Raw genomic sequence first — 26971 nt, 5'->3', positions numbered from 1 at the left:
CCGGCCCCACACATCAATTGTCCATTGAAGAAATGCTATGCTAGATGGGCACAACCCCGTGGGTTGGCTTCAGCCTCTAACCCAACGCCCCGCTAGCAATACAAATTACAACAAACAAAGAGTACGGTCACACTCTTTCTCCGGTGAGGGTGTTGAACCTTCTCCTGTCGGGAGACTTTCTTCCCACTTGGCTCCCGCATATCGCCGCCCCATCCACGCTGCTGGTTAAATCCTCTCCACATGTGCATTGCCACGCTCCACCAGTGCCTACTTATGAGAGCAACTGGGCAGAGACTAGTAGAGTTTTGTGAAGAAAACAACCTGACCATAGCGAATGCTCATTTTCAACAGCACAAGAGGCGCCTGTACACATGGACTTCACCGGACGGTCTGTACAGGAATCAGATCGATTATATTCTTTGCCGGCAGAGATGGAGAAGCGCTATACAAGCAGTAAAAACAAGGCCTGGGGCCGATTGTGGCACCGATCATCAGCTCCTTGTTGCCAAAATTAAGCTTCGATTGAGGAAAACGCAGAAAACTAGAAGGCCTTTCAGGTATGATCTGGATCAAATTCCATTAGAATATGCTGTGGAAGTGAGGAATCGATTTCAAGAATTAGATCTAGAAGACAGAGAGCCCGAAGAGATGTGGACTGATGTTCGTGATATAATACAAGAAGTTGCTACTAAGGTAGTTCCAAAGCAAAAGAAACGCAAGAAAGCAAACTGGTTATCTGAAGAGGCTTTGCAAATAGCTGAGGAAAGGAGGATGGCAAAAGTTATGAGGGAAAGGAAAAGATACAAGGTTCTCAATGCGGATTTTCGGAAAATAGCAAGGAGAGATAAGAATGCCTTCCTGAACATACAGTGCAAAGCAGTTGAGAACAACAGCCAATTAAGGAACACAAGAGATCTGTGTAAGACAATCAAAGATATCAAAGGAAGCTTCTGTGCTAAGCTGGGTGTGATAAAGGACAAAGGAGGCAAGGACCTCACTGAAGCCTCAGAGATAAAGAAGAGGTGGCAGGAATACACAGAAGAACTGTGCAAGAAGGACCTGAATGTGCAAACCCAACATAAGACGGTTATGACTGCTGATCTCGAGCCGGGCATCCTGAAGAGTGAAGTTGAATGGGCCTTAGCCAGCCTTGCTAAGAACAAAGCTAGCGGAATTGATGGCATTCCAGCTGAGTTGCTTCAAAACCTCAACCATGACGTTGTTAACATTCTGCATACATTATGTCAGAAGATTTGGACAACCCTGCAGTGGCCACAGGATTGGAGGAGGTCAGTTTACATCCCCATTCCAAAGAAAGGCAGTGCCAAAGATTGTTCCAACTACCGCACGATCGCGCTTATTTCGCATGCTAGCAAGGTGATGTTGAAAATCTTCCAACGTAGGCTGCAGCAGTATGTGGATCGGGAGCTTCCGGACGTGCAAGCTGGGTTTCGCAAGGGCAGAGGAACTAGAGACCAAATTGCCAACCTTCGCTGGATCATGGAAAAAGCAAGAGAGTTCCAGAAACCCATCTACTTCTGCTTTATTGATTATGCGAAAGAGTTTGACTGCGTAGATCACAGCAGATTGTGGCAAGCTCTCCAAGAGATGGGAGTTCCAATTCACCTCATCTGTCTCCCCAGGAACCTGTATGAAGGGCAAGAGGCCACAGTCAGAACTGGGCATGGTCTTACTGATTGGTTTCTGATTGAGAAAGGAGTGAGGCAAGGCTGCATACTGTCGCCCTGCCTATTTAACCTATATGCAGAGTGCATAAGGCCGGTCTGGACGAGTCTTCAGCTGGAGTGAAGATTGCTGGAAAACGTATCAACAACCTTAGATATATGCGGATGATACCACTTTAATGGCAGAAAGTGAAGTGGAACTCGAGACTTCTGATGCGCGTACAAGAAGAGAGTGAGAAGTTTGGGCTTAAACTGAACATTAAAAAGACAAAGATCATGGCGTCTTGCCCTATCAAGTCCTGGAGCATCAATGGACAAGAAGTGGAAGCTGTGACAGATTTTCTCTTCTTGGGCTCCAAGATTACCTCGGAAGGAGACTGCAGCCATGAAATTAGGAGATGCCTGCTTCTGGGAAAGAGAGCAATGGTTAGCCTTGACCGCCTAGTAAAGAGCAGAGACATTAGTCTGCCAACCAAGATCCGTATAACACGTGCTATGGTTTTTCCAGTTGTGATGTATGGATGCGAGAGTTGGACTGTGAAAAAGGCTGACCGCCGAAGAATTGACGCGTTTGAATTGTGGTGCTGGCGAAGACTCTTGAGAGTTCCTTGGACTGCCAGAGGATGAACTCAGTCGATATTGTCGACCATAAACCCTGACTGCTCATTGGAGGGTCAAATTCTAAAGTTAAAGCTCAGCTACTTTGGTTATCTGATGAGAAGAGAGGAGTCGCTGGAGAAAGATTTGATGTTGGGAAAGGTTGAGGGTCGCCGGAGAAGGGGTAGACAGCGAACGCGATGGTTAGATGGCATCCTCGAGGCACTGCAGATGAAGTTATGTGATGTTAGGAAGATAGTGAGAGACCGGAAAGCGTGGCGTGACATGGTCCATAGGGTCACGAAGAGTCGGACACGACTGAACGACTGAACTGAACTGAACACGGAAAGGGGAAAGACCGCCTAGCCGCTATGCTGAAGGCCCGGCGCCGGAGGAAAGGGAAGCTTCTGGCTTGCACGCTCTGAGAACAATGGCCGAGTCAAATCCAGAGTGTTTTTCGGGCGCTTTTTGTCGCATCAGCGGACGAGATAAATGCGACTGCTTTTCGCAGTGCACAAAGTCACAGTGTAAAAAAAAAAAAAAAAAAGGCTTAAGTGCAATTTGGGTACGCATTACAGGCCAGAACGAAGGGTAACACATGTGCAACCACCCGGCAGCACTGTCCGCTGTGCCTTCCCCCTGAAAGGCCTTCCCGTAAAGTCGGCGACGGCGGTCCGGTCGGCCTTCCCCACATACGGAACGCGCGCAGAAGGAGGACCAAAACAGGCGAGTGGCGGCAGCATCCAAAGCACGGTGATCCATAGACGCGCACCTGGAAGTGATCAGCCTCGAGCGCGGCCCTACACCACTCTTCGCGGCAGCGTCGTATGGTCGTATCACCTCACTCGCTCTCTCTTCCACAATGCACGGTAACCGGGAAATACAAGGGTTTTACCGGGAAAGGCACAGCAGCGCCCTCGCTTTCAAAGACCGAAAGCAACGTTGCAACCCATGGCAACAATAAAAGCCTAGCTGTGCAGCGTGTCACACTTCCAAGCCGCGGTGTTCCGACACTCCAACTGATTCATCCACGGAGAGCAGCTAGACGACTGCAGCGCCAGATCGTGCTCTGATGTTCATAGCATAAAACTCGGTTTCAGTCTCCTTCGAATACGTTCCCTGCGCTCCGTGAGTTTCATGCCGTCATATTTGAATTTCGAAGATTGTACTGTTTCATCCGTTTTCTTCGTCGTGAATTAAACTACTTTAAAGCCCGAAGTGTGAACCAGTGGGATCACTATTAAGGTACCACTCTCCTTCGAGAGCTCCGATAAACAACGTGCTCGCCTTCTTTAGGCGGAACGAAGCATATCGCCAAGTCTGGCTGCACGGATACGAAAGAGGTAAGTGCCTCGTTACTTAACTCGCTATTCTCGTAGAACGCGACTTCTCAGCTCAGATCTGGACTTCTCAGATGTCTCTCATCGAAGAAGCAACAGCGAACTTGGAGTTTCTGTGCGGTGTTGTCTTGCTTGCCGATCTTGGACCCAGAGTGCGAAAAGAAGTGAATATAGACAGCAGCGTTTAGAGGAGGAAAACTTTTGCCGTTGTGGCATTCTTAACGCCCTACAATCGGTTAATTGGCCACGCGTTTGAGCAACGGTTTATTGCTTACTGAAAAGTTTCTGCAATGAATGGCGCCATTCTTCCTGTATAAAACATGCAATGAATGCTGACCGCAGTGATTTGATAAGATAGTTGGTTTTTTTTTCTTTTTTTTTTAACGAACGTTCAAAAGTGCTTACGTTGCTCTCAGCACTATCATGCCGCGGAAATGTTGGTTTACAACCCCTCGAATAGCACGCTTTGCGAATGAGGCAGAGGCAGGTTATAGAGGTTTGGATTACGGCAATCGTTTTAAGAGCGTAAGCTCTTACTTCCCACGTTTGGCGATTTCTGCGGGCCTGTCGGCGGTTCCAAATTCAAGGCGAAAGAGGGTGGAGAAGGGGGGGGGGGGAGGGGAGGCAACCGTTTGTTTCAAAGTTGTGATTTAATCGCTGGTCACCCGTGGTTCGGACTGGTGTTAAACGGTTCGTTGGGTTATTACACATAAAATTGCTGGTCGAGTCGAGGTTTAAAATGTACGAGGGAGTCCTGCCGACGACCCTCTGGTCATTGCTACCGTAACGGGGATGTAACTGCCCGGAACCGTGGTGGTGAGTTGTTCGGTTGGTTTAGAGGAAAATAAATTCGCATGTACTTGTCACACACCTCGGTGGTCACCAAAACCATGCCGTAAGAGAAGGGGGAGGGGGGGGGGGGGGGGGGGTGATCTTTAACGTGCGCTGATTTCGCATTCAGACGCACGCCTTTGCGCTTTGCCTCCATCGAAACGGGGCCGCCGCGGTCGGAATCGAACCTGGGTACTAGTTCGGTTCAGTAGCCGAGCGTCTTAACCACTTAGCCACCGTCGCAGGTGGCGAACCAGTAGCAGCAGGAGGACGCGGGTGGCACAAAACGAATCGTCGTTACATACTCAACTCGGTGGCACCCGAATTTGGTACCTAGGAGTGAATTAAAACCTGCCTTCCACTCAGTGGGGAACCGCTTTGGATATATAGCTAACGCTCTTCGATCGAACGCCGATCGTTGGTGCGCTTGAATTTATTTATTAATATAAATACGTCATTACGCTAAAATTGCGGCCCAGTGAGTTGTGCTAGAGAGATCGGAGTGGTGTCTAACGATTAGTTGGGTTCGTACGCAATCAAATGATTCGTCCCGGCGAGAATACGGTGGATAGCAGCTTATGCTCTTCCATTCCAACGCCGGTGGCTACACGTTTTTTTGTTTTTTTTTTCGGTTCTTTTTTTTTTTTTTTTTTTTTTTTTTTTTTAGTACGCTAATTTTACGACGGTGATCCATGACGTGGTTACGCACGGTGGGATGGTGATGTATATGAAATGATACTTTGGCGCATGTGCGCCCTCTCACATATACCATGTGAGAGGTCTTGCGGCCTCTGCTGTTATCGTGCCGCCGAGGCACAGCAGAATGTGAGCCTTGGATGCTGTAGGCCAAAGTCCCATACAATTAGGGCAAAGATAAGAGGGAGGGGAGGGGGGGGGATGTAAAAGAATGTTGAAGAACTTAGCGAGCGCCTCGCGAGGTAGACGCGCCGCCATGAAGTAATATACTGCGTGTGTAATTCTCTTATTCTATATTTGAACAAAGTTAAAGGGTTGGTGTAAACGAACATAAGCGGCTCTGAAATTCGCGCATTACGTAATTACCAAAGAGCCTTCAGGTTGCTTCCTATTTCAGCCAGCGCTTCGCATCGAAGTACGGCGCCGATGCCTCGTGCCACAGCAGCTGAGTAGAAATGCCTTATACTTCGTTCCAGACATGAGGTGAATACTGCGAAGGCTAAGCATGCAAATAGTGGGCAAGGAAAAAAAAAATAGAGAAGCGTCCGGATCCCTCTGCGTTGGTTTTGTGACGCTAAACTGAGAAGGCTCGAAACTATCTCGGTAGGCAGTTCAAACGTGCCTTCAGCGGAGGCAGGTGCTGATGCAGAAATGAGACGCCCTAGGTACGCTTTCCTCATCTACATATCAGGCTTCTATCTACTGCCGACGACGAGATTGACGGCGCTAACTAGAAATGGGAAGAGCAAAGTACCACTCCACAGGATTTGATCGTTTCTCCAGAAATACGAGTGTTTATTATCAAGATAATGACAAATGCATTGAACCTGGGTCCGCAGACAAGCATTTAATATTTTTTACTCACCTCAGAAAAATCTATTTTTAGTCGGGGACGCATGCTGCAGGAAAAGAGCGCTCGCCTTGACAGCGTCGCGCCTGATGAATCATTGAATGACAGTGCTTGTGTGAATCTTGCTACGGATCGCCAATTGATTGATTGATTGATTGATTGATTGATTGATTGATTGATTGATTGATTGATTGATTGATTGATTGATTGATTGATTGATTGAAGGGTAGCGTTAGGTAGGTGGGTAGATAAGTGGGTGGGTGGGTGAATCCTGCTACGGAGCGCCATCTGACTGACTGATCGATTGATGATTGATTGATTGATTGATTGATTGATTGATTGATTGATTGATTGATTGATTGATTGATTGATTGAAGGGGGAATTTAGGTGGGTGTTTGAGTGGATGGACAGATGTATGGATGGATGGATAGAAGACTTTACTGTTCCACCAATGCAGGTGGCCTATACTCGCTGCCCCCGGTATGCTGACTCCGTGTGTCCCGCGTGCCGTCGGTTGTGTGTTGTGTGGGGTTGCCGTTGGCTCGCTCAAAACCGCGGCGCGCGTAGACGAAGCAGGCCACAGCAGTTCTCGCTCGCGCCCCTTGAAACCTCGCGCCCCTTGAAACCGGCCGTGAATAGGTGAAAGAGGCTTTAGGTACGGCCGACTTAGACACAGCGACGTGTCGTAGATGGGTAAATGGGCAGGTGGGTGAGCGGATGGATGGATGATTGGAGTCACGGAAGGGATTGTCCCGTTTGAAATAATGGGAAGGCGGGTACTTTTACTGCGCCATGAATACAGTCCTCTTTCCCCACAAAAAATAAATAAATAAATAAATCGCGCTCTGTGTGTACATCGCATCTTACGACTGCCTCTACATTTTTTCTTTTTTATATTTTTAAAATCTATCTTTGAAACCTTTAATGCAGTGCTTGCAAATTAATCTTGTTTAAATACGTTCCGTTTCCTTTTGCGCACCAATTTCGAATGCGAAATTAAGTGTTCTGTTTAGGCTTGCTTGACCGCCATATCCTCATGGCTCGCCAAGTTGGCTCTGTTTAAAGGGAAGCCATTGAAGCCACTGTTGTATGAGTGTTTCTTTTCATAGTTCGTAGCGCCCACGTCTTACCTATACCATCCACTGCCGCCGAAGTGACCCGTGATGGACCTTTAAAGGTATACGGTTGTATTAGTGTTTCTTTTCATTGTCCGTAGCGTCAACGCCTTACTTACCCATTCATAGCCGCCGAACTGACACATGGTGATGAAAAGAAATGTAATCCAGAAGAATTTCGAAACAAATACCCTCCTTCATGAGCGCTTTATGGTGATTTGATTTGACTTCTTCGAGTCGGATAATGCGACATAAGCTTCCAGAAAGGTTATTTCATTAAAATATATGAGAGAGTAGTAAAGTAAGAAGAATGCTTTTTGATGAGCTGACCAATTCGCGAATTCCACAGGCCTAGTTCCACATTTTACGTGATCGCACAGTATACCCCGAAAAAGAACGGCACTACAGATGTCCTGGATCCAATTATCGAAGTCCTTGCAAGGCACATACCAGCTTTACTGCGGTAAGCACGGTAAGCGGTGACACAGCTCCGCTGCTGATTCGTTTTGTTTCTCCTGTAAACCAGTAGTTCTTTTTTTTTTTTTGTTACGTTAATCGCGCCGAATTCCGTGCACATACAGTGATGGCGTACGGCGGCACCACATGGGCGGTGGACAACGCGCAGCTGCTGGAGCACGTGGATGCACCCTGCGTCAAGGCAGAGGAGACAGTTAGCTTCCTGCGCACCCACGGACGCATATTGTTCCTGGTGCGTGGCCCTCCTGGCACGGGCAAGAACATCGTGGTCGCAGAGCTGGAGCAGCTGTACCCGGAGAGCCGCGCCTACTGGTCCGACAAGCTGTTCAGCTCGCCCATGGCTCCCGAGAGGAACCAAGAGACCATTGGCGAGTCACACGACATCTGCTTCAGCAAGTGAGTCATCTATGCTCACAGCGTGAGGGGGCTATAGGTGTCTGTGGTCTGGCTTAGTCTGTCTGTCTCTCTATCTCTCTCTCTCTCTTTGTTTGCGTGTGTTTGTGACCGGAAAGTTGGGACGGGAGCTGCTATCATCGCATTTACAGTGTATTTCTTTTTGCCCACGAGATTATGCAGCACTTTCTGACAATTATTCTTTATTATTAATGCGAAGGCATTGCTAGGCCATGGCCGCTCGGCTAGGTTACGTCGGCAAGGTCCTGTGTAGTCTTGTGTAGTACGTCTTGTGTCATTCTCGTAAAAGTTGGATAAAACGAAGGGTTTTATTTGAGAGAGGATGGTGTGAGAATGCTAAACGAAAAAAAAATGGCAATAGGATGATTAGTTAAATAATTACATTAAAAATTATGGACACTCAAGTTCCGCCATTAAGAGTATGACGCTATAGCATATAGGCTACCACCCATGTTCAGTTTCCTTTCTTTATCGGCTTGCCGCATCGTAACATTTGGTTGGAGGTGCGGGGTACTTCATCACCCCCCTCATCCTGGACCGGAGCTTCGGCGCCCTGCGACTTCTTGCGCCATCGGCTGAAGGTTAGGAGGCATCGCATGGCTGTTTCCCAGCCTGCCGGACCCAGCAAGACCTTGCCGTTCCTCCGCCCCGACCCCCCGCCCCGACTACAAGACACGACGAAGGAGAGACTGACCCGAACGACCATTTGTGACCCCACTGACCAGATGTGCTGACCAAAGACCCCACTACCTAAGACACCGCTACACTTCAAGACATTCTCCTCTGCCTATGCCATGCGGTGCGTTCCTTGGCCTCCGTCATCGAGTCGTGGCAAAGTGTGGCCCGAGAGTCTCCTGGGCCAAAGTTCATTGGGAATCATCGTGCTGGCAAGCCGTTCTAATCTTCCTTCCTTCTCTTCTTTTTCAAGCATCCAGACACGCCCATCATCATGCCATGCAATCATCAAAATCGTACACTTCCTCGTACAAGATCGGGACGATCGCTCGGTGGCCCCGGGTCATGTTATGGACATCAAGGAAGAAAAAGCGGGCAGTGGCGCGGACAGGAGCGCTCGCGCTAGGCCCACCAACATTCTTTAAACGTCATCAACCATCGCCATCGGTCATGTTCTGTCTTCTTTCTTCATCGGCTTGCCGCATCTTAACAATATAAAGCCCCGCTTTAACCGAGCCGTATGAACTTGCCTGCGTGGCCTAGGAATAACGTGAATACAAGGACTGTGGCAGGCTGATTGCGATATCACCCTCCCATATGAAAGGAGGGGCCTGAGTTGGCAGCTCCTGCCAAACATAATTTCAGGCAACCCTACGTCCGCTCAGTAATCGACCATTAAGTCAGCTGCCAGCTACCGCCTGCCAGCGCAATGCTCGTGATTGTTGCACACACGGCAGCAATGGTGCAGATGGCGTCCTCCGTGGGGCACGCTGCATCCATGTAACATGTGCCTGTCTTACTGCCATAGCTAATTGTATAAATTTTGCCCTGGCTTCACGCCGCCGCCCTTGATTATACTCCCAATCTATGTTTTTTGGCAGCGGCTGAACCGCCAAAGTATATTTGCACACATCTGGGATGTCAACTCTGTTTTCGCTGGTGGGGAGAAGCCCGAGATTGAGGTCTCGGAGGACTTGCCTGCCGGTGCTGGTCACCGACAGCCTAGCAATTCAGCTTGTTCTGTGGGCCTCAATCAACTCCCCTATTATATTATTGCAGCATTGATGTTGTGCACGAAGAAAGGCAGGTTACCGGGCTCTCGGCAAAAACTAGCGAAGCGCTTATGTTGGAGGAAGTGGCAATTGCACTGGCCGCCACCCATTCCTACACAGCGTACATAATGTCGGACTCACAACAGGCCTGCCGAAATTACGTGCGGGGTAGGATAGCGCCACTCGCCAGCAGAATATTTATTTATTCATAGTACCCTTAAAGGTCCTCTTTCGAGGGTATTACATAAGGGGGGGGGGGGGAGCAAACCAGGGGGTGGAGGGGAACGAAACCTCTCACGCGGCTGCCCGAGAGTTCCCTACCGGGTTTCCACCTAATCATCCGGTTCTACCGCGTCAACCATACTAATCGCGCTCATAAGTTATGCAGAGATTATTAGTCATTTACGCCTCTGCAGAAGGGCACTTCCGGTACCAGCCAAGGGTCTCGACCGATCTGAGGACGTGCCATCTTAGACCGCTCCAAACCGGGTGTTTTCTAAATCCCGCCATACTAAAACACATAGTCCCGACAATACTGCTAATCTATACCACATGGCGTGGGCCTGCCAGCAAAACACAAATATAGAAGTTATAAGACAGTCAACTGGTTGGGGGGCGGCCCTGTCCAGCTCGGACCTGGAGGCCCAGCGAGCCCTGGTCCAGAAAGCTCGGGCAGCGGCGCCGGCCAATGGCGTACTGGAATAGGGTCGGCCGCCCAGCGCCATAACCATCCTCACTTGCCTTTCCCAAATAACTTCAGTGTCACAACAAATTTTTGCTCCTCCTCCTGCACACACGGCAATACCCGGCTTTAGCTAGTAGAGTGAAACTCAGTTCAGTTCAGTCGTTCAGTCGTGTCCGACTCATCGTGACCCTACGGACCATGTCATGCCACGCTTACCGGTCTCTCATCATCTTCCTAACATCACATAACTTCATCTGCAGTGCCTCGAGGATGCCATCCAACCATCGCGTTCGTTGCCTACCCCTTCTCCGGCGACCCTCAACCTTTCCCAACATCAAATCTTTCTCCAGCGACTCCTCTCTTCTCATCAGATGACCAAAGTAGCTGAGCTTTAACTTTAGAATTTGACCCTCCAATGAGCAGTCAGGGTTTATGGTCGACAATATCGACTGATTTGATCTTCTGGCAGTCCAAGGAACTCTCAAGAGTCTTCGCCAGCACCACAATTCAAACGCGTCAATTCTTCGGCGGTCAGCCTTTTTCACAGTCCAGCTCTCGCATCCATACATCACAACTGGAAAGAATGAAACTACCGGTTCAAAATCAATCGGACGTCGATACAGCCATACGACTAATGTCGACGTCCAAAGGATGTGACTTCACACCAATCGAAAGTGAATGTTCTTCTGGCTTAATGAGCCAAAAAATGCGTGATAGCGATCAGAAGTGTGCAATGAGTGTCAATTAATCAAATAAATATATAATTAGGCCGTAAAAGAGCGAAAGAACCAAACAAATGCTACGCATATGTTGTGCCGTCATAAAAATGCGGTTGTCATGGGGATCGCTGCCGCGGTGACGTCATCACACATCCTAGCAGGCGTGGGGTCATCGATGTCCGGCGGCACCCCTCTCTATGCCAAGAAAGAGGTCACTGACTGCCACTGTGACGTCACGTCGCATCCTGGCAACGCGTTATGTCATGACGTCCGGTGGCGCCCCTCTACTACGCCAGTCGCTCTCTCGCCGCCAGTGTCAGATACATGTTCGTCGGATAGTGGAGTTCCGCATCGAAATGAAAACGCGCTATTGAGCATCAAGAGCGGCATGTGAAGCTAAGCGCTTGAAGGACGCTATATACTGTGTGCAGCAGCAATGCTCAGGCTTTTGCATTTCTCCAGTGCAGATTCTGCCATGCTCTCTGAACTTTTCTTTCTTTTTTTTTAGAGATAGCACATCATATGTAACCGCGAGACTAGTTGAGAACCACATAAACTAGCGCTAACTACTCAGGCGGCATTGATCCTCGCACATAACCATTCTAAGCTTGATGCCTAAAGCTAGGCCTCGGTGCACTTCCTTCAGATTAGGATGCACAGAAGTCGAAAGAGTATTGAATCCTCTATTGTGTATTCGTTCTTAGGCTAGACATCCAGCACGTGGTAGCGCAGTGCCCATTGTGCGAACGCCACACTGTCATTACGGCAACGCGGGCTCTAGCTGTCTTTTCACGATTTACCAGTTGCTGTCGGAAGTAGCGGTGACGAATTCTGCAAAACTCTTTTTGACAGAATACGTATACGCTTCTTTTTCCAAATTTCCCATATGTCTTCATTCTTCTTTCTAAAAGTGCGCCTTTTGTCCCACTTGTCGAATAAAATCCAGTTGCACTTGCAAAGACATTTGGAACTAATCTCCGATCGCGTTCTCCAGTACAGCGTTCGAGAGTGGACCATGCAGTGATCTCTATATATGGTTAATCAGCCTTTCGCTGACATGTCTGGCAAAAGATTCGGGGACAATAGGAGACGCATCCGAGAAGCCCATATCAAACGAACACGGATGGACGAGGCCGAACGGCTCAAGATGCGTGAGCTGGTAAACCGTCGCTTGTTACCGAGCAAAAAACTTCACTCACGGACTGTCGCGGTGATGAAAATAGATATGATACTACGAGTCGATCGCTATACCGGTTTTTCGGCACCGTAAAAAGCATCGAACTCCTGCCTGTCAATGAGGATGTGAGAATACGCCGGCCCTTTTTGTCGCTTCTCGAGAGTGCTGAGCAGCTTGTTTATTCTATAGGCCTCTAGATAGGGGGATTCGTATTATGCGATCTTCGAAATTGCCAGCTATTTTACACAGCATTAATCTAGTCTCTACACGCAGGCCAGTAGATGCTTTTGGAGAAATTCTGTAATTGCGCTCACTACCGCTAAAAGCGCTATATGACCTCTGGCATCGACTTATTCCCGGTTTCCAGGTGAACATCTGCGCACACAAAGTCCCGAACCATAGCTACCTTCTTCGAGCCTTGATCGATATAAAGATTGCTTTCCTCGCATTTGTTCCAGGATCGAAGGTTTCATGAAGAATGACGTACCGATGATCATAAACAAGAACACCAATGTCAGGGTGTGGGAGATTGCGAAGTTTCTAGTGCTGGCGTCTAGGTACGGCTACACTGTCATCCTGGTCGACATGCCGCATCACATCGTCTTGGATCCCGAGGTATTGTGGTCGTTAATTTCTTAGTGCATTGGTAATTTCTAGCTCGTTACGAATTATTGCAGTTGGTCTTGAAGCTAAATATGGAGACCTGTGTTCGTATCTTAGCGACGCAAAAATTTTTACCTGTGAATCGCAGGCTTAAGACTTTGTGCCGATATTTGTGTTCGTAGATTAGCATGTATAGTTGTACTGCGTCGATCTGCAAATCCCAGCTTTGACAGAGAAATCGGACACTGTAATTCCAGTCGAACGAAGTTGAAACGGCTTTGCCATCTGCTTGGAAGAGGCGAAACTATGAAATTAGCATTTGCTTATCTGCTCTTTACTCTTTACATTCCATTCAGCCGGGTGACGACAGGGTTCATCTGGCTTTGGGCTGGGCGGACTTGTCACTCTCCGGATAAACCAACGTGTCTACTGCTTCTAATTTCCTTTTGGAAATACTGTTACGGGGGAACTGGATCGAGGTACATTTGTTGTGGGAAATATGCTTTCGCTGCCACCCCTTTGTAAAATACCACAAGCGAATTAAAAAAATTATTTTTGCGAACTGTGATCTCCCAAACCAAACAACAATCTGCTGGCAAGACAGTTGAATAAAATATGAAAAGATTAATAAGGAAATGGAATCTATTTCTTGCTACGTGGTTTATTTTGTGCACGCCGTTTGTACAAAGAAAAACAAAAGGTTCTGGAAGTTCGCTTAGCTGAATGATCAATTTTATGACCAGCTTGCAGGAGAATTCTGGTGCCAGATGAATCATCAAAAAACTGGAAAAAGGAATGTTGCGTGATATTAGCACGCAGCTGGTGCCTCTATAACCAAGCAGCGGAATGTGAAGTTCGTCTATATAACTGGCATCGGCTGTGAAATTCGAGAGGAGAAACAGTGCAATTACGCCATTAGCCTTGCATTAGCCGGATCTCCATAAATATAAACAATAGCAGTATGTTGGAAGCAGGTGGAAAACGTCGCTTGCCATGTGGATTGCTCAGAGTACTTTTTGAAATGGGTTAACTTGTATGGCTAGGCTAAAGCTGGCTTTGACGTGCCATAAGCTGAGAATACTTGATCCGTGTATAGTTTAATTTTGAATTTCCATGCCGGGCTCACGTGACCTTGTGACGCCGTCGTCCTCTCCGTGCCGGGTTCACGTGACCTTGTGACGCCGTCGCCCTCTCGGCCAGTCAGAGCTGCTCCAGGGATGGAAAGAAGTTGCCGCGCGGAAACAAAGCGACCAGGCGCACCGCCGTGCTAGAGTTATTTGGCGTAATGACACAGTTGCGGGCAGCCCACGTTGTAGCTTTCCCTTGCATTGGCAAGAAGAGCTGCTTAGTACAAATGAGCTGGCGTATATTGTTGTCATGTTTTACCGGAGCAGGCGTATCGACGCTGCGACGGGATCCTGAACTCATCTTTTCCTGCCTTTATGAAAGGTTCTGACAGCGACCAACAACAAGGGACTTAACCTGGAGTACTTAACCAACCGAGTGAGCCAATGGGAGGAGGTGCATCCATTCGCCATGGGCTGGTCCCCGAGACCCAAGGACGCGGCCCTGCTCCTGCGACGATTTCAGCAGCTCAGGACCACGCTACGCGAGGAATACTGTGAGTGCTATACATGTCCATAGATGGCTGGCAGTCATACGTTAGCGGGGGATTCATGAGAAGTGCTTCATTTATTCGATTTTTGTTGAATTTGTAGTTTTTTATAGCTTAAAAAAGTAAGCACACGAAGACTGTGCATCCTCATTTTTTGGACGAACTCAACGTCCACATTACCACGAATGGATATTCGCCGTACATATCACGTTTTGCCTGTGCCGTTTCGTTTCAGCCACCCTACACCTGAAAGCCATCAGAAACACCTGCGTGTTTCCTTTCTGTCTGGCACGACTGTGTCTCTTTGGTCGCGCCAAAACGGACCGCGACTACTGCTGCAGCGAGAAGGTACGTTTAGATCTGCAGAGTTGATTATACGAAACATTCCTTCAATAACATGGGCCTATTTCCAAGCTGTTTTCCAAATAGTGGGATTTAGTCACAAATTCTGGGTTATCTAAAACGTCTCCCTCGGAACGCCTTTCCACGTAACCTGCGTTTTTGGCCTGTGTCCTTACATGTTGCCTTTGCAATATACTCACGCAATAAAATTCACTAATCAAAACACATGAAGTTGACAGCTTCACAGTATTTTTAATCTATAAGGGTTAAATTTCCCCTAGATGTGGAGTTCTTAGGGACGCTTGTCGAACGCATCACGCAGGTCAGAAAAGCGTACGGCCGGAGGGACACGATCCATGTGTTTGGCTACGGCGTTACCCGAGGCTTTGTATTCGCCATGGTGGAGCTCAGCGACGACCAGGCTTCGCTGACGGAGGCTCACGACAGCAACGGGGGCGATGGTAATGCAGCCGAGGCCGCTGGCGGCATGGACGCAGTTGCGCTTCGGTTTTCGATGAGCCTTAGTCCTTCGAACTGGGAGGAAGTCGACTGCATCGTCGACCTCGCCAAGTTCGCAGCAGAAGATGGAGGCAGCGGTGATGGAAAGGAGGCTCTGCGCAACGCTGACGAACTGATTAATCTGGAAGGTAAGACGCCAACTTATCATTAGTGCTTGTGAATATAGTTTTATTGTGACAGTACGAAGAGTGCCATGAACGGGAGACTATTCAGCGTCTGGGGCAGGTGGAGGTTCCCACAGTCGCCGACACCGGACAGTTTTTCCATTGACTGCACTCCTTACGCAAAAGGCGTTTAGCGGGCTTTCCCTCTCCCCGTTCTTAAGGGAGAGGCCGGTTCAAGATTTGCCTAGTAGAAATGAACAAAAAGAACGAATTACAAAAAAAATCAGTAAGAATTTAATCACAATTGGAATAAATTGGTGAGTGGAAGACAATCGAATCAAAATTGGATTGGAATCACGGTGAAAACAGATTGGCGAGCGAAACCAGTGTGCATTACATTGGCGTGAGCCCAACTGACCACCCCCCATATTTTTTTTTCTTTTTTCACGTGACCACGAAGGCTGAATCTCGACAAGAAAATCAAAAAGCAGACGCAGCTGGTCGTGGTAGACACTTCGAGCATTTGATCGTTCAATTCTTCATTTTCGCATTGTGCGAGGAAATGAATCTATTCCTCGTAATGGAAACTTCCTAGATGTGGTAGGAAACTTCCGGTGCAAACCACAGTCCTCTCGTTGTGTGTCTATATATGTCATAAGTCGTGTGTCCATATGTGCTGGCCTATACAAGCCAAGACCGACTTATTACATTATTGCATATAGTCAAACGCACTGAACAATGGTTGACCATTCTAGATGTGCGTTTGGGTGTGTAGAATATGTTTAAGACATAGTTAATTGAAATTAATGGCATCTTGTCAGGCATGCAGCCTTCAAGGATCACCTTTATTCCCCTTGGCTCCGTGAGCGGAACGAAGTACAGCTACAGTCGAGCGGTCACCGCCCCGTGGAAGCTGCTTTCATCAAAGCTGCGTTCCTGGATCGGACCATCGACAGAGGGAGCCGTATGCACCAAGAGGGTCGCTGGTGTCGACATCTACGGCTCCGTGTCATCAGCTGACAAAGCCTGCCTCCTGGTGTTCGACACAGCAGTAGAACTGGATGCCATCTTCACGGGCTGCTACCAGCCCCACACAACTGTGTGAGGAGGCTTTTCCTTGTTTTTTTTTTTTCTTCTGCAGTGACAGCAGTGTGGAATTCCTCCGGGGCAACCTGCATTGCTGACATCGCATACTATATTTTCGCGATTATTTTTTTATTTAATGTGAGGTCACTTTTTAACATGGTCAAACCTAACCAAGAATGCTCTGGCTTGCATCTGCCGAGCAAGCGCCATCTAGGTGGTTCTGGCCGAGCTCGGGAAAAAACAAAAAAGGAACCAATGGAAAGGTATGGACTCGAACCCAGCGAATTCTCATAGGGAGTAGGTATGGAACTTAATAAGTAAGTAAGATTTTGCCAGCCAAAACAGACGCATACTTAAGGCTGAAAATCTTCCTCAACATGCCATACCAACGAGCCCACCAATAAGTCTTGCTTCAGAACTTCATAGGTATTGCGGCAGCCGATCACCCTGCATGTTAAATGGCATTTCGCTCTCGCACTGTGCACTGCACATTGTCGATCGTCTCCATCAACTTTCATCTGCTAGTTCCAACACTTTCACACTTCCTACTCCATGTGTTATTTTTTCGTTGGTGCGTCCTATATAACGGTGCAACTTATACACGGCCAAAAATGACTCCCCACTCCGTGTAATATTTTTCCCTGCCTGGGCGCGAGCACCACCGCTGGAGCGAACGGCGCTAGCGTCGACCTAGGGGAGCAAGTGGGATCACGTGACTTCTCTTGCTGCTGATGAAGCAGACGCTCGATTGAATTTGTACGTTTTAAAAGCTAATAGTCGTGCTTATTTCTATATGTCGAGTGCCAGCCTTGCACTTTTTGATCTTGCATCGCGACTAAGACTGAGTTATTTAAGCTGTTGCTACGGCCCGTTACTGCTCTGTACCCGGACGTGAGCGAGGGAACCCGGCGGAAGCTCCCATTGCTACCCGAAACATAAGCTCACAGAACCTGCCTTAATAAAAATTTGAATGGGTAAACCAGCCAATGATCATTGTCACGATGTGCGCAGCTGACATTTCAGCAAGCGAGATTAGTTCGGTGAGCGGCAGAAGAAACCGCGCGCGCGTTTTAATTTGCGCTTATCGAAGCTAACGGTACTATTGCTGGAAGGATGGAAAAGATGGTAGCTTCTTCATGGAGCAGCACCCAATCTTTATGCCCCTGCCATCCGCCGCCATACACCAGGCCTTGTCTGGACATCTTGCGCGTGGGACTTAGCCGTGTGCATTGGACTGGAGGTCAAGTCATCCGCCCAGAGTTGGTATGGGATCTCTCGGCAGCTGTCCTTGTTTCTTAATTGGGGCGCTAAATGCTTGCACCTATGCGCAAATATTAAGTCACTGATTGCTTTTTCACGTTCGACGCCGTTGCATCCCGCATCCTTCACTCTGCCTTTTTTGTTCATCCCTTTATTCTGCGGGTTAGGTCCTAGCTCGTGCCGACACATATAAATATGGCAAAAGGTTGTCATATTTGACATGGTTTTGCCTAGACGCGGCGCCTTTTAATATTTCGGCCTTTGTACGTCGTTTCAAACCACGTTGGTGTTTTGTGAAAATGCAGCCTATGCAGCTTGTCACCAGGGTAGTCACCGAACCCTGCTGAGCTCCGAAACACGACCAAAGATGGAAGACAACTATACTTTTCACTTCTCCAATGATTCGGAGCGAGAGGCATCATGGCGGCGCCCTTGAGTGGTTGTCCCGGACATAAGCGCCGCAGCTTGTGGAGTCGTGATTGAAACGGAAGAGTGAGTAAATGTCGACCCGTGGCTCTCCATCTCTCTCTCTCTCTCTCTTTTTTTTTTTTTTTTACATTTTGCAGGATTAGCCACCACATCCGGTCACTGACGCGGAACCTGGTACACGGGTCACCCCCGAGGCGAAGTGGGCCCCTCCGATCGTTTACCCACTCCCACTGAGCGCTCGCCCCAGTCCGTGCTGCGGTAACAGACGTTGGGCGACCTTCTGAGTGAAGCGTATAAAATCTTGTGGCACTGGGATATGCTATTACGTGAATGCCTAAGAGCCAGCTTACGTAAATTCATTTCATTTCATTTCATTTATTTCATTTATTAATACTGCCAGCCACCATAAGGGGCTGTAACCCACAGTAACATTCCCAATTGTTACTGTGCTACACTCCGTTTTTTTTTTTTTTCTTGTGCCGTATATGAAAGTTTATGCAGCCTCAGGAACCCGGCTTAATGTGCCTAAAAGCAGCATTCTGTGAGGCATATTGCTGCTAACCTCACCAGATATCTCAGACGCTCATCGCACTGCACACGATTCCTCAGTACCCGTACCAAACGCTGTATTGGCTCCGGATTTCTGGCCTGCTGTTACTCCTACTGCACAATACAATGTATTGTACGCGTTGACGCTGCCAGCTTGTCCAGTTCCTGAAAAACATTCGTTTCCACATGTTCCACGTGGTAGAATAAAACAGTTACCATAATTTTTCATCTAAACTCAGCTGCAGCCGCAGCTGATAAAAGCGATAAAAACGGAGCTTTGCGAAATGTTTGCTTGAACCTTTAACGGCGGTGATAATTTTCCTACGCAGTTTGCGATAGTTTTAAACCATTAGCTTCCTGCCTCCGCCTTTGTTCTTTGTCTTTTATTGAGTGTCTGGTAACAAAATAAAAAATTTTGAGACTATATGCAACTAAAAGTAGAGAAATAAATGAGGATGAATGCGCGCTACTCCATACTGTCAGAAGAGAACCTGAACAGTTCTTGAGGAAGAATGTCTTTTCGCATCGCGCCTCGGTTTTCTTTTCTATGCAAGTGAAGCGTATACTGGCAAATTATTTCTCCCGTTGTAGTTGCCTTGTGAAGCTCTTTCGCCATTGGATTTCAGTTAATACGCCCGCTACTTCAAGGAAAAGAAAGTTGTTCGGGCCATAGTGCATTGAAATTTAGGGGAAGTTTCTGCTATGACATTTTCTCGTAAGCCTGCCATTTGCATCAATATAATGTCACAGGTACGTCTTGTTAAAACACCCCAATATTATTCTTAAACGTACCACTTTGGCTGCACGGAGAAGTCATCAACCATGCAAAGTTTGATTCGTTTTCGGAATGTCTGTCGTTACGATATGGTCGGGAGTGACGCTGTTGAGCATTCTTAAGCCTAGGTTGCACGCAATAACATGCATTCGACAGTAGATGGTTAGACAGCCACCACCGAAAGTTGGCCTTTAGAGCACTGTACGGGAGAAACGGAGGCCGAGTTTGTATTCCAGTGCAGGTTTGTGGTTGTCTTTTACTTTCTGTACAAGGTACATATAAATGGTTGTGCAACTAATTTCGCATTCTAATTAACGTCTGTTGTGTGCGCGTCATGGAGAGTTCCTTATTTCCCTCGGTTGCCCTTTCCATTATCCCACTGTATGTCACATTAGGGAGGTGCACTTTGCTCGAAGTTAATATTATCCACGAACCACTGCTCATTGAAAGTGCTTTTTTTTTGTCACGTCTTTTGTTTTTCATGAACACATGCTGCGGCTCAATTAAGGAATAAGTAGAATAATGAGCTTTAAGGGCTGCGCTGGAAAGCTTTCACAAGCCCTATGAGACCTAGTCGCTTTGGTCGTTTTGGTCTTTCTTTACTGCTGCTGCCTTGTTGTGTGTTATACCTTCACGTCCAGATTTCCTTCTTGTATTAATATGATCGCGCACAGAGGATGCACATGTTTGCTGCAGTCCCCAGTTGAACCTTTCTGTTCATGTTCATATCCTCAAATAAAGATTTGTCGGAAGTTTGGTCTCTGCTTGAACAACGATCCCAGTTTCGCTCTCGGAAGCTGGGATTTCATGTCGTACACACTTATTCTATGTAGGTTCCTCGACGTGTCAATTACAGCCGCGATTCTAATCCCTCGTTTGGGCGCACAGAGCGCAGAATTGCGGCGAACTCCGTTTTCACACAGATTGTCGGATACTCCGTGGATGTTCCCAGGCTTATAATAATGAATGAATTCTCCGTGGTGGTTCATTGGTTAGGGCCCTTGACTGATGAACCGAAGAACACAGGCTCAAATCTCGGCCGCAGCGGCCGCTTTTCGATGACGGCGATACGCAATTCGCCCGTACACTGTGTGATGCATGTTAAAAGAACCGCATGGGGTCATCATTTCCGTAGCCCTCCACTAACATCTCCATCATAGCCTAAGTCACTTGGGGACGTATAACCCTATAAACTCGGCCAATAATAACGAATTAGGGTTATACTGAACTTGCACAAAACTTGGTGCCTCGTCTGTAGTTGCTTTCGAGCAATAGGGGATATAATTCGACGCAATTCAGTGTCTAGGGCGCTCTTAAATGTTAACACGGTGGAAAATAAAATAGCAGCAGTCCATTCCTAACGAATGGAGTCAGCCCCGTGATAGGTTGTCGAACGCCTAGAAGTCCCACTAACTGCATCACGCAGACCACTCTGCAAGCAGCCAGAGTGTTGCATTCACTGTGAGAACGATAGTTACTGCCTCTTTAACACTTCAGTCACGGTTGTTTGAGTCATACGTACACGGTAAAATCTTTTGTGGACATGTTTACGCTTAGCAAATTGTCAACTGTCATGACCTGTTAAGGGCATCTTAATTTCATCACATCGTTGCGCCACAGAGCTGCTTCCGCGATCCGCACAATTTTTTAAATATTTCGCTGCAAATTCGCGCCTGTCTGCCGATGGAAGCAACCAACCTCATATGAAACAGACAATTTTCTCAAAGCTATGAAAGAACGAACAATTAAGACATCTTTACCTGGTGGTTGAACACTCGGCGTGAATAAGTGGCAGACGTGGAGAGCGTTTTGGACAGAATTACAAAAATTATATTGACAAGAAAGAATTTCGTACACCGACTGAATTAAAAAAAAAAAACATCACGCAATCTAGAACCCGCCGTTGTCAGTATGTCATAATGCTTCGCAGAAAAAAACAAGATCGAAAGGTTTGCCCGTAACTGCGGCTCGAGTGCTCGCGAATGTTCGAATAGCGGATCAAAACATCGAAAGCTCTGTGTTAAAGGTTATTGGAAACCAATCAAATATGCATACGGCGTTTCAATTTTTGAATCGAAAGCTTCACTACTCGTTTGGAGCCACAGTCGACGTGCGTGGCACCAGCCGCTACTGCGCATGCGTTGTAACCACTGCAACCAGCTGCGCCGTACCACAGGTGTTCGCCGCTGCGCTCGCTACAGAGGAGGGTAGCAGCATCCCAGCAGATGCGCGCGCCGTAGCGGAGAGAAGGGTCAGCTCTACGCTCGGTCAGCTCTACGCCGCCGCGTAGAGCTGACCGAGCGGAGCAGGAAAGCGTCTGCAATCCAATGAGCAATGCATTAAGTGCATTCTGCCTACATTGAAGTAATTTCGACCAACTGGGGATCTGAAACGTGCACTGGCATCGCACAGCACACGTACGCTTCTCCATTTCGCCTTCATCGAAACGCAGCTGCCGGCGGTCGGCATCGTTAACCAGGTACTGGTTCCGCAGCCGCGTTCGCTTCCCATTCGGCTCAGCAGCGTTGATCCCGTCTATAATGTTATTAATTGGAAAAACGGTCGCAATATCGTTTTTTTTTTTCTCGCCTAATACATAACCTGAATTATTTTGCATAGTCAGAGAACCAGTTCTTCAGAGTAAATATTTTTACTTAAAGGGGTCGTGACAGCTAACAAGAGCATAAACTGATTATTGCATTTCACTCCTCAGACGTAAAATTATATATCCTCAAAATTTGAGCTCATTCTGCGCAGTAGATAGTTTTGAAATTAATTTTTGTTATTAATATCGGAATCAACTTTCTGGTCTGGCAACCATTAGCCGCTGACGTCACAACGAGATATCATTACCATGTCGTCTGCTATCGTGGTGTCGGCTGCACTCTTGCATGCACGCCGTGGGTGGTGGTCACTTGTCTGTGGATACCACTATGGATTCCCGTTAATGTACACCCGTGAGCAAAAGTGGTATACTCCACGCGAACCGCAACGATTGAATTTTTTTCAGTATAAAAAAAATCTGCCACACAAAACTGCTTGAACAAGATGGCAAATATATTAAGGAGGGTACGTAATGCGTATCTCAGAACTGCTTCTCTGTCGGAAAAATCTGGCGGGCAGTTCTCTCGCAGCGCATGGTGTATACAACTTTTGCTCACGACTGTACATGCCCTTTGCTACACACTTAATCACTAATTCCTTAATTCATGTCTCTGTTATCTCACACATACTCATTAGCATGTAGTCATAGGCTGCCGTGTTATGTGAAAGACAACTTGGCATAGACCTCTGTAAGGCTTTTGTTAACCAAACTGTACAAACGTGCCTATATGGCCTAGGATCGAGTAACCTTTCTTACTCAGAGCTGGAACATCCCAGAACATATTTCAAAATGTAACTTTGCAAGCTCGAGTTAACAGCTCCTGCTATGCCGTGTGGCCTCGGGACATTTAATTGGCTCGTGACACGTTTAGCTTGTACACAGTGTCCGTCTGTTAATGATTAGCACGCATTAAAAATATATGCATTTTCGCACAAACGTTGGTGGCAAGTGGTCAAGTGGTACACTGGATATTCCGAAATGTATACATATATTTATGCAAAGGCAGCATCATCACATAACTCGATCAAGAGATCTGTCAGTGCCTGCAGTAACGTTGTTACAAGACCTGTTCTAACAGTGTGCTGACACCATTCCACTGAGCGATGGACATATATATGCAGACCTTAGATAGCTCATGATTGTGAGTATCATTTATTTCTATGACTTGCAAGGAGTTCCTGTCGTCAGAACCCGTACACTTTATGAACGCAGGACAGCTGTCTTGAAAGGTGCTGAAGAGAAATAACCAGGTTACCTAGCCACAGTGCTAAAATATAGAGGTGAATATACTGCATAAATATACCAAGAATGAAATGGCGGAATGTTTGGAATATTGAAATAAACAACAAACTACACTTTGTCAAATCTGTCATCGAGGAATGGAAATCATGCAGTCATCAAAAACACATCATGGAGGAAATTTTAGGTCGTCTTCGCAAAAGACACACCCACGCCTGACACAGAGCTTCATAGTTAGGAAAGAGGACAAACCAATATGAAAAGAGGGGAGGTGAACTAGCAGTAAACCATATCATACTTTCATTCGCACCAGGCGCGAGAAATTAAGAGGAAAACATTTTGTACAATTATTCTGACCGGAATGACACCAGCTGAACGTCAAACGCCACCTAGGTTGGTAGCGGGGTTCTAAAGTTTTTTCCTTTGATATGCTTTTTGATTATTCTCAATTCTGCACACTTTCATGAATGACAGTCTCCACTAGGCCACGGCTGCGGGAAGCTTCTCCTTCCCGTACTGCTGTACAGCAGCTTGCAGCCCCTCGAAAGTAGAATATTTATCGTGCAACTGCATGTTTCGTAGTACGCAGGACGTAGTACGTTCGACGCTGCAAGAGGAACGATATTCACAGGACAAGTGCTTGGCGACAACTCACGTTTATTTTGCACACATCAAGACTCGATATGGAAGCGCCCAACAGGCAAGAAAATAAAAACGACAACGCGATCGAGGGCAGAATTGCGAGCTCAGCACAGCCAGTCAACGCACTGAGGAGGGCGCATACTCGACTGCATTCGTGCGCCACAGAGTAGGCCAGCCGTGGGGACCTATTAATGGGTGGTTGCAGCAACAATCGCTTGCGTAGCACCCTCTGCGAAATTCTAAGAGTCAGATTATGCAACTACGTGTGCACCGCGCACATTTTCTACCTCGTACCAAAGTCCAGCGTCGCATATCTTCCGCTCGTGTGAAAACGGAGGCCATTCAATCGGGTAACGCTAACCTCGAGCATGTGAGGGTTGAAACTCCATGTACGCAAAATTCAAGGACGAAAGAAAGATGCAGGCTGATTACTTGTATAGTCTTCCCCTAAATAGCAAAGAACATGCTATTCGAAGGGAAGCGGATCATTCGCGCCTCCGGCTTTTCGGTTGTGCACTCATGTATTGCGGTGCAGCAGATCTTCGCCTCAACATGCAGCTCACCACTGTAGCAGCGTAGGCCTCTACTACATTCGGCCTGCCTTTCGCCACGGCTCTGAGGCAGAATCTGAAGGAAGGATTTAACTAGAAACATCCTTCTTCCTCTGTCTACATGGGAGGAACGAGCATAGCATTTCACATAGAGTACAGCGTATTACATACTTAGGACGGCCGAGTGTTCTGCACGGCGAGGTGACTGTGTTGTGCCGGCGCTCGAACTTCGGATGTCGATGCAGGATCTAAGACAGCGTAAATGCCAGGAATAGCTCGCTTACATTACAGGCAGATCGAGGTGATAGTTTAGTGCGAAGTGAAAGCTGCTCGTGAATGTGCGTATCTCGATGCCAGTTGGTACAGTATGTCGCGTCGCCTTTGGCTGTGCGTGCTCATCGCACAAAATCCTGAGTGAAGACCGTGATCTGCAGCTATGTTAGAATGGGCAAACCCTTTGTAGCATCTCATCGAGAGTCGCCAAGGCTAGCTGAGATAATGATTCATTCACGCGTAGCAAGCGGAATGCGGACATACGTACTACGTTCGACGTGCATTCAGCCATGAGCCTACATCGACGTCCGCCGTATCTTTACGGGAATCGAATGGATACGTCGAACGTATTTTTAGACACTTCGTAAGAATATTTCACTATTATGTAGACTACTGGGAGCAATACGGCCTCGTAAGGTCTAGCAATGTTTAAACGTATTTTAATCGCACCTTTCACTGCATCTAGCGGTAGGAAGTCTTCTGCTTGGCAGGTTGGTAGCGGGGTTGTAAAGTTTTTTCCTTTGATATGCTTTTTGATTATTCTCAGTTCTGTACACTTTCCTTTCGGGATCCTTTTTGTCCACCCCTTTCCACCTTTATTTAAATTGCTGGCATTTATTTTTGTCCACATTTTAATTTTGTTTTCTTTGTTTTTCTTATCCCCGTTACTTTTTCGACACCTGTATTTGCTGTTCATTCCCCTGGATGGTAGTAATTTTGAATACCCCATCTCCCTCTGTTCTTCTTCAGCCTGATAACAGGCTTTCCAACTCTCCTCACGTTACTATCCCGATCTTTCTAGAATCATTGTGTAGAAATGTTTGACTATATAGGCTTTTATATGTACCGTTCGAATTATTGTCTTTCTTTTTAATTCATGCTAAAAATCGGCCGTTACTTTCATCCTTTATATTCAGGGGTATATACATGGCAAAAATCGCCATGTATATACTCCTGGGGTGGCACATACGCTGTGTGTATCTCTAGGATCAGATCAGCTGGTGGCTGTGGCATTTGAAAGGGCGTTTGTTATTTTATTGCTGTTTGGGAGATTGGGCCTCCCGGCCATCTCTTCTGGGGGAAAAGATTTGAACGAATTCCTGGAACCCGCACTGTGCTCCCTAGTAAACAAGCTCAGGAACAGAAGCTTGCCATTGGCCCATTTCAGATTTAAAGAAAACTCTCCGATAGGCTCTAGTAAACACATTTCCTGTTGTCACTGAAAGGCTCTGCAGGATTCTGGGTGAATGTATTTAAGGAAGTATTTTGGCATCAAGCGGACAGTCAACTGGGTGAGCTTCTACCTGGAATGAATAGGACTTAGTCACCCCCCTTCAAAGAATGAGGCCATGCTGCCCAACTTCAAATGAACTGACCTGACCTGGCAACCTGCACAGGCTTGTGCGCTATAATCAGGCCAAGCGAGTCTAAGCAGCCATACAAAAGCTGGCCGGGGGCAATGAGGTCGGTCCTAAATGGGCATTCGCCTCTTCGACGCCATGACAGTGGCATACTACAGGTAATGCTCTGCCACTGTTTCACTTCTCCACCGGACAGCAGCTTGCCATCGAGCGGCGGCACAGAGCTGCCATCCGTCTCATACTAGGGACTGCCAAGAGATTCCAATATCCCGGCTACCCTGGCGAAGGCAACAGCTTGACCTATAGATCTCCTGGCCAAATGGACAACCGTTCGTCACATTGAGCGTCTGCATAAAGCCACATGTGGGCGCCCTCTCGTCAAGAGACTCCTGACTAACCCACACGAAGATCGGCCAGGCGACCCTCACATTTGAACAGCTGGTTGCGGATCTTCGGAAAGCCCCCCTCCCTGACCAGACCTGGAATACTCATTCCGTGTCCCTGTTCCTCAGGCCGGGTCCGGTCCAATGAGCAACGTCCCGCCTAAGGGCCTCCGGCAAGACGTCGCTTCCACCACGGAAGAGGGAGTGGTAGACTTCCACCACATCCGTGCACTGGCGGGTCAATGGTGCCCGATTCCTGTCCTTCGACCTCTGCAGCTAGTTCAGTACCCTCCCTTTGGAACAGCTGCCAATCCAGGATTC

The 26971-nt window shown here is 47.5% G+C and overlaps 1 protein-coding gene across 1 annotated transcript; it reads left to right on the top strand.

The window, feature by feature from the left end:
• The first annotated feature begins 7698 nt into the window (after nt 1–7698).
• On the top strand, nt 7699–16602 carry LOC146196723 (2',3'-cyclic-nucleotide 3'-phosphodiesterase-like). Its single transcript, XM_084597065.1, has 6 exons — nt 7699–7988; nt 12773–12929; nt 14367–14538; nt 14768–14880; nt 15197–15521; nt 16319–16602. Exons 1-6 carry the CDS (start codon nt 7699–7701, stop codon nt 16600–16602), a joined length of 1341 nt encoding a protein of 446 aa, XP_084453191.1.
• The last annotated feature ends 10369 nt before the right edge of the window (nt 16603–26971 follow it).

This window comes from Amblyomma maculatum, chromosome 3 (assembly GCF_055883805.1).
Source record: "Amblyomma maculatum isolate TAMU_Amacu chromosome 3, ASM5588380v1, whole genome shotgun sequence".
Classification (NCBI taxonomy): domain Eukaryota; kingdom Metazoa; phylum Arthropoda; class Arachnida; order Ixodida; family Ixodidae; genus Amblyomma; species Amblyomma maculatum.
The sequence above is the reverse complement of the archived record's forward strand: the minus strand, read 5'-3'. Positions and strand labels throughout refer to the sequence as shown.